General features: G+C 40.9%; 1 protein-coding gene across 1 annotated transcript in view; it reads right to left on the bottom strand.

Annotated features, from left to right (window-relative positions):
* EML6 (EMAP like 6) overlaps positions 1 to 14,482 on the bottom strand; it is a 253,531-nt gene that overhangs the window by 134,416 nt on the left and 104,633 nt on the right. Inside the window, exons 4-5 of the mRNA XM_023190182.3 lie at positions 8,587 to 8,772; positions 6,863 to 6,998 (exon numbers count right to left, since the gene is read on the bottom strand). Of these exons, the coding sequence (XP_023045950.2) occupies positions 6,863 to 6,998; positions 8,587 to 8,772 (322 nt within the window). The remainder of the gene's footprint in view (positions 1 to 6,862; positions 6,999 to 8,586; positions 8,773 to 14,482) is intronic.

The following is a 14,482-nucleotide window of genomic DNA, read 5'->3' as shown; positions in this document are numbered from 1 at the left end:
TCAGAAGATGAGAACACACAGGCAAGCCCATGGCCTTCCACCCAGGGAGGGAACCCATCCAGGCTAACTTTTACATAAGGCTGGCTCAGGAGGGGTATTTACAGGGGAATTACTACACAGCAAGCCAGGCCAGCAGCCCTGACACCATGTCCCACATGGAACCTGAGCACACAACGCCACCACATCTCCTGGCTGCCAATCTGTCTCTAGCTCCTGAGGCACGGGCCTCTGCAGTGTTCCTCCACCTTCTCAGCAGAACAGTGAGGCTGAAGGGCATGCCCACAGAAAAGCAGTGGGCACATAGGGAGAGCGGTGACAGTCGCAAGGAGTCAAGAGGTGAGTAATGGAGCCACCCGCGGGACCGGAGAATAGGATGTGCTTATTTTGCTTCTATCATCAACAAGGGTGTTCTCAGGTTTGAGAGTTGGTCTTTTGGATGTTCTCTGCAAGGGTTCTTGACAACAACACTATCAACATTTGGGGCCGGGTAATTCTTTGTTGTGGTGACTCTCCTGTCCATTGTAATACTTTTAGCAGCATCCCTGGCCTCTATCCACAGATGCCAGTCACAACTCTGCAGTTGCGACAATCAAAAATGTCTCCAGACAATGTCAAACGTCCAAAAATCACTCCTGGTTGAGAGCTGCGAGACTATCTGACCATCACGGTACTCTGAAGAATAAAAACAGTAATAAGCATGAACACTGCGGAACCACCACCTGGGCTCCCACCTCCGATCCTATCCCGCCCCAGTCTGCTCTCTGCTCTGGGGCAGGAGAACTAAGTGGAGATCCGATCATGCCACATGCCTCCCTAAACCTCTAAGACCTCCTGTACCTGGCCCTTGGAGTACAAGCTTACATGTCACAGGTTGACACAAAGAAACCAAGTTATCTGTTCCTTCTGTGTCCTCATCACTTGCGCTCTTCCACAAGGCTCCACCCTCCAGTCCTACGACACTTTTCATTTACCTGACAGCTACTTCCAGGACTCCAGCACACACTAGGCACATCCTAAGTGAGTGGGAGGCATCAGTGAACAAAGATCCTTACCTTTATGGAAACAGACAATAGCTAAGAATGTAACACAGAAATTATACTGTATGTTACAAGGTGAAAGCTAGACCCGGGAGAAGGGGATTTGGAATACTTGGAGTGGTGGAGGCAGAATGAGTTGCAATTCTAGAAGAGGTCATCAGCACAGCCTTTATTTGAGCAAAGGTTTGAAGGAGAGGAGGGAAGTAGTCATGCAGATTCTAGGCAGAGCGTCATAGGCAGAGGGAGAAGGCTGGGAGGGCAGAGAGGGGAAGGAGCAGACAGGGCAAAGCAGAGCAATGGGGAGGGGTGGTGGGCTACCATAAGGACTTTGATTCTGGGTAAGATGAATCATTGCAGGGTTTTGAGGAAAGCAGTAATGTGATCTGGCTCACGTAAAGTTCAAACAATCCCTCTAGCTGCTGTGCAGAGGATGGTGGTCGAAGCAGGAATGCAAGTTATAAAGCAACTGCAGTATTCGATGTGAAAGATGGCGATGGCCCAGACCAGGGAAGGGGCAGTGGAGATAGTGACAAGTCTAAGCAGGGCATCTCATGTCCTGGAACTTCGGCCTCTAATTCTTGCTCAGTGATTCACCTAATGAAGGATGTTTCTGGATTCGGAGTTTATAGTCCATTAGACACAGCAACAACTCAATAAATAAGTGTTTGTAGTTAAAACAAAACCCACAGAACGCCCCCTACCTCCACACACACCTTAAATGTAATCATGACTGAAGTATACTTTTCAGGACTTCCTATTCAGTTCCTAGGCACTTAGATGTTTAATAAATGTTTACTGAGTGGACAAATAAGTCAATAATACATCTTATACCATGCGAATAATTACTGTATTCCTTTAGTCAGAATCAGTTATAACCATTAACTCAAAGTGTTTTATTATCCTAGAAGTAATTCATTTTGGTTGATGGACTTTAAGAATTTTGGCTTTTCTTGCCACTGCTATAAGTTACTTAAGCTTCATTATTTTACCCAGATCATAAATGTGCTTTAAAAGTGATCAGACTCAGCATGCGCTGTCATGAAGTTTGGTGTGAGGTATGAGTGAGTGACCTCAGTTTACAATTAGCTTGATGCTAATGACCCTGGGCCTCATTCTACCATCCCTGAAGTACCGGAGTTCCCCCTCCCCCGCCGCCACCTTACATCCAGGGTCTGTCCCAACTTGAAAATTCCAGAAGTTTATATTCACTAAGATGTACATTGGAGGCCAACAACCCCATATAGCTGAAATCCTTTGGTGCCAGATGCATTTTGGAATTCAGAAAAATTTGGATTTTGTACTTGTAATATATCCAGCAGAAACTAAGGCAGCACCTTGAAATTAAATATTTCCATAACAAAATATATAAAAACACCCAATAGCCTCATAACGGGTCAAGTTTTGCTGCCACATTAGTTATTTAAAAAATCTTCTGGTATTCTGAACTTTTTGGCTTTCAGAATTGCTGATGAAGGATCCTGGGTGAACTAGGTTGTTGGTTTCTATTATCTTGTGTTGTTGCTAAAGAAACCTGTTTGAACACCCAGTCAGCAAAAATCCAGTAACTCACAAAAGATGCACAAGTCACTGATGCAAGTAAAATGCTACAATTCCCTTCACTGAGGGGTGGCCCTCCTCATGATATGAGGGACATTTTCTTTGACTAAGCCTTGGGGAGAAGGGAGGGAGCCGGAGAATCAGATCTGACACTAACCAATTCTTGATGTGAATGTGACCCATCTCCAAGCTGATTCACACTCAACCTAAAGTGGGGTTAATTGTTTTTACTGTAAGTCAAGTGTCCTAATTAGCTCAAGCTACTAAAAAAACGTAAAAGAATTAATAATGTCACTTTATTACAAAGCCACGTCATCATTTTTTTCTGAGCTTAGTATCCATCTTAGTTCATCTTAAAACCTCTTTCTTGATGGCTAACAGCTAATAGTTATTAGGGGATGCAAATGTATGCCAATCTTGCGAAGATTTGCATTAAACAACTTGGAAATTGTCAGATTCATTTTGTATATCATCTAGACATCTACAGGAGAAGCAACACAAGTCTTTACAGGTGGTACACTAAGTGTGATCTTTATAAATACCCTCAGATTCCTAAGCACTAGTAAGCAGCAATTTCTTAATTTTCGCTAATACTTTTAAATGTATAGAACATAGAAAATTACCCATACCATGTCATGGGAACTGGGCTATGGCCATAGATTAATTTTCTGGTTAAATTTGTTTAGAAAACTATTTGGCTGTTTGAGTAAGATGAGAAATCACTACATTTCCATTGAAATAAATTCGAGTGTTACTGTTTCACAAATAGCAAAAATACAGAAGAAAGCTAATTTATATCAAGATAGTTCTTATAAAAATAAAACCATCATGTCCAAACTGAGAGCAAGGAAGCTTCATGTCCAAACTGAGGGCAAGGAAGTCTAACACTGCTCTGCCTGAATCTGTTCCTTTCAAATATACTTGGTTTGTTTGAGGCAAAGAGAGATGGAGCAGAAGGCCAAGTCTTCTTTGAGGGAAGGGATGAGAGGGTGGCGGGGGGTGGGGAGGACAACTGACCATCTTCTGTCCACTCTGCTTTCTTTTGTTCCTTTCCCACCCTCTTTCCTTCCCTTTTCCCTTCCTCTTATTTGCTCAGCTCTCTGCTAATGTTCAAAGGACCAAGTGCATGGTATTGCCTGGCTGAAGGGGAAGCTACGCCAGAAAGCTATTTACATCTTGATTACTTTTATCTCCTCAAATCCTATGTATTTTAATTCCTATACTTGTGCTGGGTCATTCTACTTCACTTTGGATTTGGGGCACACCTCCACGTGCCTTGGAGAGGCTGTCCCATCACAGGATGGCCCTGGCAGCCGGCCTCTAAGACCACAGGAGGGCCGGTTCTGAGAGTCTCTCCCTGCTCGGAGCTGCGGAAAATGGCTCTGGAACTCAACATCTTCTTTCCTTGCTTCAATAGAATAATGGCCTGGCTGATTATTCACCAAGGCCTGGCTGAGCACGACAGAGTCCCTTAAAGGGGGATTTAGAGCAAGTTTCCCCACATGGCCCTGTCCATGCAGGCTCCAAAACTCCCTAAATTGGGAGCAATGGGTGGGCTAGACTTTAGTTGTTACCAGTAACTCAAACCAGGAGACTCTTCTTCTTTTGATGCTACATGTATATTGTTTTTTCACTGGGGGCTGAAATGAAGGCCAGCAACTCTTTTGATGCTTTGATGATACACAGTGGCCTTTTGTGACAATGTTGCCCAAGCCAGGAGGAGGGGATAATTTTAGGTGGGTGTTCCAAGGGCAAAAATTTGATCCCAGCATATTAAACTCATGTCACAAACATTAGTTTAAAGCGAAGTTTTAAAAAGATACATTTATCAGTTTAAAGTAAAATACTAAGCAATTAAGAGTACTGGTGGTCAGCAGCAATTCTAAAAGTGAAGAGGTCATCTAGAACATTCACACTGCGGGGCTGCGTGCTAAGCAGTGCCATCTCCACCCTCCTAGGAGGTCCATCCCAGCCCCATGCCCTCTCTGACTCCTTTGGAATCAAACTGGAACATGATCTATACCATCCTTTAAAAGCAGTCTGTTTCTCCCCACAAAATACAGGCTACTGCCTTATCAGTAAGCCATCTAAGATGCACACCAATCCCTGATAAACACTAAGCCCACACACCCCAGGGCACATCCTATGAGGTGCAGGCTTATTTCAAGTTCCCAATGTCCACGGTGTACTACCCAGATCTGCTTTCATCTTGGCAAGGATGGGGCGGGAATCTGAGACTGATGTCCAACGGAGGGCATCGCTGACTGTCCTAACTGTGTAGACAGGAGGTGGCTGTGGGGCCCATGTGATCAGTACAACACCTGGTTACATAGATCCTCATTCAGAACTGGTCCCTGAACTCTCCCAGGAGAGCCAGGCTCAAGGACTCAGTACTGGGCAGAAAAGTATAGCAGGGTAAACCAATAGCTTCTTAGCTGATCCCTATGCTTTAAAATGTATGCCTTAATTATGTGATACAATTTTTGGATTAAATGGAGTAACTGCCAAGTAAGAGTCATGAATCCTATTTGGTGCTCTCCAATGTTTAGGCAGTTTATGGTTACTAATCCCATCTGGCAAGTTGACTCCACTCTCTAAGTGTATGTTTTGGTTTCTGGTTTACCTTGAAAGATACACCAAGAAGCTTCATGGTTCAAGGTCAAACATTTTTGGCTACTGTACTTGAAAAAAAATTACTCTTATGGGTGCTTGCCTGCTTTTATCTGTTTGTTATGTTTTTTTCTGGATCAAGTTTCCCTGGCCCACACTCTATGGCAGAGAACTTAAGGACTTTGATCTCCTTGTCCCTACATTGAGGTAGACACCAATTTCCACAGCTTCCTATGCCAACCTCTGTGCCTAGTATTCAGAAATGTGTGCACACCAGCATCCTGAGCCTCAATGAGAAGACAACAGTCCAATCCTGGATTAGTTGACTTAAATACACGTTTTTGTTTCACAGACACATAAAGCAGCTGGCCTCCAGGTATAAACAGGAAGTACAATATCCAGCTCATTTCCCTGTTGCTCAACTGTTGGAAAAGTTTTACTGAAAACAACACTATTTAAGGATGGCCTGAAGGATACGCAGTCTACGCCGTCTTCTCCCAGTCCTCTGAAATCTACCCAAAGCCAGCAGAGAGCACCGCGCACTGCCACCCGATCTGGCCTATGGAACAACCTCGCCATCAGGTCACACAGCAGGGGCTTCATGAGGAACAACCCAGGAGAAACAGCTCGTTTCAGGCCTGTTGAGGACTTTGAGCCCTATGTCACAGGGTCGTCTCTAAAAGATGCTCAGGAAATCTCTCCCTCATCTCGGCACTGAAAAAGATTCCCCTTCATGAGAATGATGGGTAAGTTTTCATCCTGTGGACCTCCACGGCTCACAGTACCACGTATCCCTCCCTTGGCGCTGGGTCTGCGGCCCACCTGTGGGGAGTGAACAGAACCTCCCAACCTGTGCTTAGCATATTAACAATGCTATGACTGCCTCTTGTCTTTCCTATTTACATTTTCCACTTTAATCTTTCTCAGCTGTAAATTCTTTATCTGCCAAAAGGTAACAGGCCTACCATGAGAATTTTAAAAGATATATCGTATTCTGATATATACACTCTATATACTGTAAGAATAGCTAACAATTTGAGTGCTAAGTGCACTTTGCAAGTATATTTAGTCCTCATCCTAAGCATTCTGCAAGTATATTTAATCCTCATACAACCATGGGAGGCTGGTGCTAGTATCTCCCTTTTAAAGATGGGGAAATAGATGCCCCGAGATTTGAGACTGCTGTTCAATTTCTTAACTTTCTCATAGGGAAAAAGAATTTGAACCCATGCCACACGACTGAGCCCATGCCCTTAATCCCTACTACTATAGTATCTACTACTTTACAGTTATCTTTAAAAAATAAATTTGTCACATTTCTCCTCTCATTTGTTTTCAGAGGCTGGGCACATTCACTCTTATGGTAACCAACTTGTCTAGAATTTCTCGGTTTTGTCACTGAAAATCCCATCTCCTAAGAAACCTCAGCAACTTCATCAGAATGCTTATTTTGGCTTCAGCATTGCTGGTTCATACAGATGCATTTGTGCAAATTAGGAAAAAGGACATCCATTTACTTTTAACATACTTTTGCTTGTATTCAATATATTTATATAAACTGCCTTTTAAAAACAGGGTACAGAGAAACAAATACGAATACAGAACTTCGCATTATATTTCACATCCAGAATTACAGGTAAGTTTAACGCATATATTACCTTTATATCCTTGTTCTGTCTCCCTGAGATCAATTTTGGTTATTGGTTTGAAATCAGTGTCCCATAGTCGTATACACCCATCTCGCCCACCAGTGGCAAAGCCTTCTTCACAAGCATACATGCTAAAGATTCCAGCCTGTTGATTAAAATAGGTAACACTCAATGCTGCAACCATCCTAAGTATAATGAATAGATACAGTTGAATGTTGATTTAAAAACATAACAAGGCAAAAACAAAAATAAAACTCCCTTGTTCTCTATTGAAATGCTGACAATAGACCAAATAGCCATTAATGATACTGTTCATCTCAACTACATTTAAAAAAATCATAATAATCAAAGCAAACTAGTTTAAGTGCTCTTTTACCACTACTAAAAAGATGGCAGTTTTTTAAAAATTCAAAAATATAATTAATGCAGGTATAGGAATCAAATTCTTTTACATGATAAGTGGCCCTTAGAGAGAAAAGACAACTATGGAGGTGTTTCATGGAAGTTGCATGCCTAATAATTAAGTAGAGATAAGAGGCTAGGAACATAAACACTTTCATAGGCACAAAAGTGCCCAAAATGTACCTCAGTGAGCTCACAAAGGTATCACTTGAACCTAATTGAAAATGTAAATAGCACTTATGTTAGCTTGTTAAGCGTCATTTGAAGATTTTCACATGGGAAATAGTTTTAGTAATTTAAAGATGCTCCTCCACAGGAAAATACTTTATTTGGTTTCTTCAAAAGTGCTGCAAGAATATAATGTTGACATAAGATCCAGTATAAAAAGAAATTAGGTTACTAAGGCAGCTGCTTTTATGAATGAGGACAAATATTGACCCATTATTTTAAGAGCTATTTCATAATTAGTGAAGCCAAGAAAATTCACCTGCAACATATAGTGAAAGATCTGAAATGTCATAGCTCTAAGAATTGCTTAAACTTTTCTTCATATTAAGAGTATAGGGAATTAATTTGGAGGCAATAAGCTAAAGGTTTATCATTTCCAGTAACATCATTACCCAATTTCCATTCACTATGATAGGCTTTGCCTTTCACATCATCTTCCCATTTGTAGGGACAATTTTATCACCTGTAGATACAACAATGTAGTCATTTTCATATGTGCCAAAAAAGAGGGCAGAGTGGTAAGAAGTTTGTCCTTGTTCTTACAGAGCAGACACCAGAAGATATGTGGCTATCAATGGTTTCTGATTGTACCTTAAGAGCTCATGACACTGGTGTGGCGGTAACACCCTGCACCTCAACGTAAAGAATGAGGAAAATCTATCTCATCAACCAATGTAAGAGCAATAGTTATCTACACCTTTCCTGTTCAAACTATAGGTCACTGATGAGCAGTGGCGACATCATCCTAGACCTATGGAGCCAGAATCTGCATTTTAACATGATCCTCCAGAATCTCATGGGCACATTAAAGTTTGAGAAGTGCCTGTAAGATGAACCTGATGAGCTAGTTCTAGTGTTCTGTCAAACTACTGCGGATGACACAAATCAAGCAATTAATAGTTAAAGTGAAGGTTAATTACATTGTGTGCTTTGAAATATATTTTCCTTTAGGTGAGCAAACATAATTTGGGAAATTGTCATGAGTGAGGAGTGTTCAGCAGGGTCCTCTGATTCTAAAACAACAAGAGAAAAATACAGGGAGCGATTTGTGGTCTTACCTTATTTAGTAAATCACTCACAGATTTCCACAGGGCAATACTTACACTATGTGCTCCTTGAGTGGTGCGGACTAAATTGAGCCCTTTCCAGACATAGATGTCACCATTTAAAGCACCAGAGTAGGTGATGTCTTCTTTGGCACATGCAAGGCAAAGGATGGTCTGAAGATCCCCCGTTTTGCCAAATATCCCTCTTTTTGCAGTCAGGGCATTTCCACACAGTGTCCAAAACTAGAATGTAAGTGATAAAATAGATCTCCAAGATAGAGTATTTGGATGTATTTTGCATTGGTGTTTATTTATATTTCAGTGCATTTCACGTAATTTGCTCTATCCAAGCTAGGCACAAACAAGTTAATTTGCTTTGCTGTAACACAACAACATGTAACACAAAAACATTTTAGCTAACTACCAGGAACATGAGAAAAGCCTATAACAACACTTTTAAAACTTTCAAAGTTCCAAAATTTCAAAGCTTTGCTCATTGTTTAAGGGTGATTTAATAGAAGATAATGTTCTCAGAGTTGGAATCAAGTGGACAAATCATGTTTTGCTTAGATTTCTGTCAAGTTATAAAACTAGTATAGGTTTATTTTAGTTTAGAAACTGAGGTAAGTATAAAAAGGAAAACTGTGAAGGTCTATAACTTCTGGTTAGCCTGTTGACATATCATCTAGATTTTTTTTTTTTTCTATTTTTGAGACAGAGTCTCACTCCGTCACCCAGACTGGAATGCAATGGCGCGATCTCAGCTCACTGCAACCTCTACCTCCCAGGGTCAAGTGATTCTTGTGTGTCAGCCTCCTAAGTAGCTGAGATTATAGGAGTGTACCACCAAGCTCAGCTAATTTTTGTATTTGTAGTAGAGACAGGGTTTCTCCATGTTGCCCAGGCTGGTCTCAAACTCCTGGCCTCAAGTAATCTGCCCTCCTCGGCCTCCCAAAGTGCTGGAATTACAGGTGTGAGCCACTGCACCCGGCTATATCTAGGTACTTTTAGTGTACATATATTTGGAAATAATTTCTAACTTTCAATGTTATAAATCTTCATTGTAGAAATGTTACTTAGAAATGTTTCACAAATGAGTCATATTTCCATATACCCAAATAATTGACTAGGCTTTTCAGTTTTAGTTGCATAAAATGTGTCCATCGTGTAGAAGACCATTCACAAAGCTTCAGCAATTTTATAGAAGGCAGTAAGGACACTCCCATGGTTATACAGACACAAAATATTTTGCATTGACATAGATTTTTTGGGGGCGGTGGCGGGGGGCAAAGTCTCACTCTGCTGCCCAGGCTGGAGTGCAGTGGCCCGATCTCGGCTCACTGCAACCTCCGCCTCCTGGGTTCAAGTGATTCTCCTGCCTCGGCCTCCCAGTTAGCTGGGACTACAGGCATGTGCCATCACACCCAGCTATCTTTTGTATTTTTAGCAGAGATGGGTTTTCACCATGTTGGCCAGGCTGGTCTTGAACTCCCAACCTCAGGTGATCAGCCCCACTTGGCCTCTCAAAATCTTAACATATTTTAATGTATCAACTAGAATAACCTCACTGTCCTTGATATGGCCCCCCTCAGTTTAAAAAGGCTATTTGCATATGCTAAGGTATTTGATCCTATCAAAACCCTTAATAGGCTAAGGAAGACAGTATTGTCATCTCCATCTGGAGGGGAGGGAAAACAAACAGAAGTAGCTCACCCAAGGTAAAGGTTCAATGGGTTTAGAAAAAATATTGAAATCTTTATCTTTGCTTTGACAACTTTGAATCAATGCAGAGGCAAATGAAACAATGAGATAATTTTAAGGTAGCATATTCAGACTGTGCCCAGGTGGCAAGGAAATTCAAAGGTAGAGAACTAAGTTGAATTAAACAGAATCAACAAGAGTAGGACTCGGATCAGCGGTGAGGAAGAAACTGCATCTGGATTCAGAAGAGCAGGATGAGATGAAACCACATGGCAGGAATGTGGGAATAAATCAGTAACAACCATACTATTTTACACCTGCAGGAGAGGAAAAGCCATGGTCCTCTCAGAGTAGTTGGGTACTGGAGGAAGCAGTTCTGGGATGGCTGTAACACCAAGATGGCCAGGATTCAGACAGCTGGGGGTGGGGGGCTGTCCTGTGTGTGTGTGTGGCAGCAGGTTGGGGAATAGAGGAATGCCTTACCAAGAATGAAGGGCAGATACACAATGAAGGACCAATACGGGATTATCTTCTCAGAAAAGGTATCAGCTCTGGTAACTCATTTCTTTAGGTATTATTAATGAAAAGGTGTTAAAGTATATGTTGAAAGAATAAAGCAGGCTCATGCCTGTAATATCAGCACTTTGAGAAGCCAAGACAGAAAGATCACTTGAGCCCAGGAGTTAGAGACAATCCTGGACAACACGACAAAACCCCATCTCTACAAAAATAATTAGACTGGAATGGTAGCACACACCTGTAATAAAGATTTTCTTTTTCTTTTTCTTTTTTTTTTTTTTTTTTTGAGACAGAGTCTCGCTCTGTCGCCCAGGCTGGAATCCGGTGACATGATCTCGGCTCACTGCAAGCCCTGCCTCCCGGGTTCATGCCACTCTCCTGCCTCAGTCTCCTGAGTAGCCAGGACTACAGGTGCCCGCCACCACGCCCGGCTAATTTTTCTGTATTTTTAGTAGAGACAGGGTTTCACCATGTTAGCCAGGATGGTCTCCATCTCCTGACCTCGTGATCCACCTGCCTCGGCTTCCCAAAGTGCTGGGATTACAGGCATGAGCCACCGCGCCCAGCCTAAATTTTTTTTTTTTTTTTTTGATAAAGAATAAAGAGATCTAGGAAAAAGCTAGTTAGGTATAAGCTCTGGAAAACATTTAAGCTGTTACTCTGAACCTGAACAAACTCTTAGACATAAATGATTACTGGTTGTACCAACATGCCAAAGAACTTGCTGTTCATGGCAATGCTTATGGCAGACAGTTCCCTTTTTCTTTATACCTCCTCATGCATGAAGATTAAAAGAATTAGTTTGTCCTTTAACTTTGGGTGTACACCCCCGGCCTGAGTTATCTGAATATTTCTAGACAGTCACAAAAAATGGAGCCCATTATCTTCAGACTTGATCTACAGAAAAGTTTACTGACAAGTCACCAGGTCAGATGGTATAAGGCCCACATGGAACATTCCAAATAGTCAAATGATTCCCTAAAATTATGATATTTTCTGCAGAAAATGGCAAGTACCTGAAATATTATCTCTTGAGAAGCATTTCCTACTTGAAAAACAGTGGCAGTTTAGGGTAGCAATGCATCATTAAATTCACACCAAATGAGGAGACCTTGTTTATCTTCTCCTGTCTCTACCCACAGACTGTAGTGCAAATTTTGTTAGAGCTGGCAGGTACCTTGAGTTCATCTAGCCCTAGGTAGTCCCTAAAGTCCCTTCTGTCTCTGACTAGAGACGGCTCAACAGTATCCACAAACCTGGTAGGCTCATTTGCTATAAAACCAATGAAGCGGCTGATGCTCAACTGTTAGTTTTTCAAGCATTTGTTTCAGATAATTGCGATTTGCCTGTTTGCCAAAACATAGGGGATTTACAAAGCCGAAAAGGATTTCACCCTAGCTACACAAATTTCAGATGAAGGTATTTTCTTCGAGTACAAAGATTTTGCATTCAATTTATGACTGGAATAATTCAATGCTAAGGTAGGTTTTTTTGGGAAGAAAAGTGGAGGAATCCTGGTAATTGGATCTAGAGAATACAGATAGGAAAAATAATTTGTTGAAGTTTGTTTAAATTTATTATATTTCTAAACAAAATTAATAAAGTATTGCTAGGTAGACATTCCAGATTCTTTGAGGTAAAAATGCTTGCATTTGCTTAGAAAAAATATCCAAGTCTGCTAAGATGATTAAATTTAAACAGGGTAAGTAGTTCTTGTTTTCAAATAAAATTTCAGAATTTTGTCTCAGCTTTTCTGCTTTTAGAATTTACTGATTTAAAAGTTAAGAGTTATCCAAGGATAGAAAGAGATAGGAAGGAATCAGGAGAATTCTATCAATTAAGCAGCAAATCTAGTTAGAACCCAATAAATGTAGGGTTTTCTTTTTGAAAAAAGTTAAGGCAAGGTAGTTCACTAAAGAAATTTCTCAGTGGAAAGAGCTCTATGAATCAGAGGCTGAACTTTAATCCCACCTCTGCCATCATTTTTGTGATCCTAGGAAATGGGGAAAGAAATTAACATTATTGTGCCCCTACTGGGTTCCATACTGTTTAATGTAATTATCTTCAATTCAGGAGGTAGTGACTTCTCTCTGAGATAGAATGAATCAATATTAATTCAGCCTCAGGGAGATTAAATGGTTGCCCAGAGTCAAGTAGAGGGAAACAATCACGAATCGAAGTCAAATTCCCACCTAACCCTCTAGGGTCCTGGGTTTCTTCACCACCGAGTACAGGATGGATGACGGCTCCCAGGTTAGGGTCCCAAATTTCCAGAAACTCCCCACAGTATAAAACTGAAATCAGGATCGTTATGAACTCACATTTTTTTTTACTCATGGCTGAAACAATTTTCATATTTTAGTTTGATCAGAAACTCATGCTGGCAGATAACACATCTTTGACTAATAAAACATTGTTAAGGAAACTATGATTCAATGGCTAGTTTATTTTGTGGCCACCATCTTTCAATATATTTGTTCCCTAAGAAAACTATGGAGTAGGTTCTTTGGTAAAGAAAACATTGGTAATCTTGGAACATATCATGAGCCATGGACCTTACCAGCTCCCCAGTCCCACGCCTCCATGGGTGACCAATGCCTCTCTTAACTCCTGACAGAAGTGCAACCCCTCCCCTAGTTCTGCCTCCCAACCCTTCCTACCAAACTCACCCACCCACAGAGGCTCAGCCTAAGCAGCATCTCCATCCTGACAACGTGCTTCTAAGCCAGCTGGGATCTCATCTTTATCGATAGAGGGCTTTGATTTTACCTTTCTTCCTAAAGGGTCTGTCTTAATGTTTTAATGGCTATACTTCAAGCAAATTGAAAGTAGGGTCTGTTTTTGTTCTTTCATCCAGTACCAACTCAAATATAAAACTGAATGAGATTTTGGTCTTTCAGGTGTGCCATACCAAGCATAGAAGGAGCCTCCAGCTGCTGCTAATAAAGCAAACTACCTAGATTTCAGCTGACATTTTCCTAGATTAAAAATATACACATCAGGGCTTGGTACAGAATTATTAAATGTTTATGAAGCTCTGAAGTGTTGTGGAATATCTTACACTTTTGAGTAGTGGAACCTCTAAAATTTTTGTTCTCCATTTTAAAATTTCTTATTTTGGAACATGAATTATTGTGAAATAATTTTACAACGAAGTATACAAGGGAAAAATTATCCATCAACCCACTACCCAGAGATACTGTTTAACATTTGGAGATGTCCTTCTAATGTATTTCCTACATAAAAATGTTTTTAAAGAAAAAGAAGCCACAAATCTAATCTCACCATCATCCACCCACAAAGTCAACTGTAAACTTCCCCACACAATAGATTTTGAGTATTTCCCAATATAATTAATCATCTAAAACATAACTTAACAATTGTACAGTGTTTTCATCATATGGATGTAACATTTTATTCAACTTCCTAGAGACACTTAAGTGGTTTCAGATCTTCTATTTGGTTATTTGCTATTGATCACTTACTCAGCAATGAGTCAGCTCTTGGTTCACACTTACAGCAATTTGCCTGGGATAGATTCTAAGACGTGAAGTTACTGGATCAACGATAATTGACATTTCTAAGGATAAATATTTCCAAATTTCTGGACCAAAAGAGCATTATCAGCTTACCCCTCTCTACCAGCAAGGTTTAAGAGTGCTCCACGTATGTTTATTGCGGCACTATTCACAATAGCAAAGACTTGGAATCAACCCAAATGTCCATCAGTGAC

Source organism: Piliocolobus tephrosceles, chromosome 15 (assembly GCF_002776525.5).
Source record: "Piliocolobus tephrosceles isolate RC106 chromosome 15, ASM277652v3, whole genome shotgun sequence".
In the NCBI taxonomy this organism is placed as follows: domain Eukaryota; kingdom Metazoa; phylum Chordata; class Mammalia; order Primates; family Cercopithecidae; genus Piliocolobus; species Piliocolobus tephrosceles.
The sequence above is the reverse complement of the archived record's forward strand: the minus strand, read 5'-3'. Positions and strand labels throughout refer to the sequence as shown.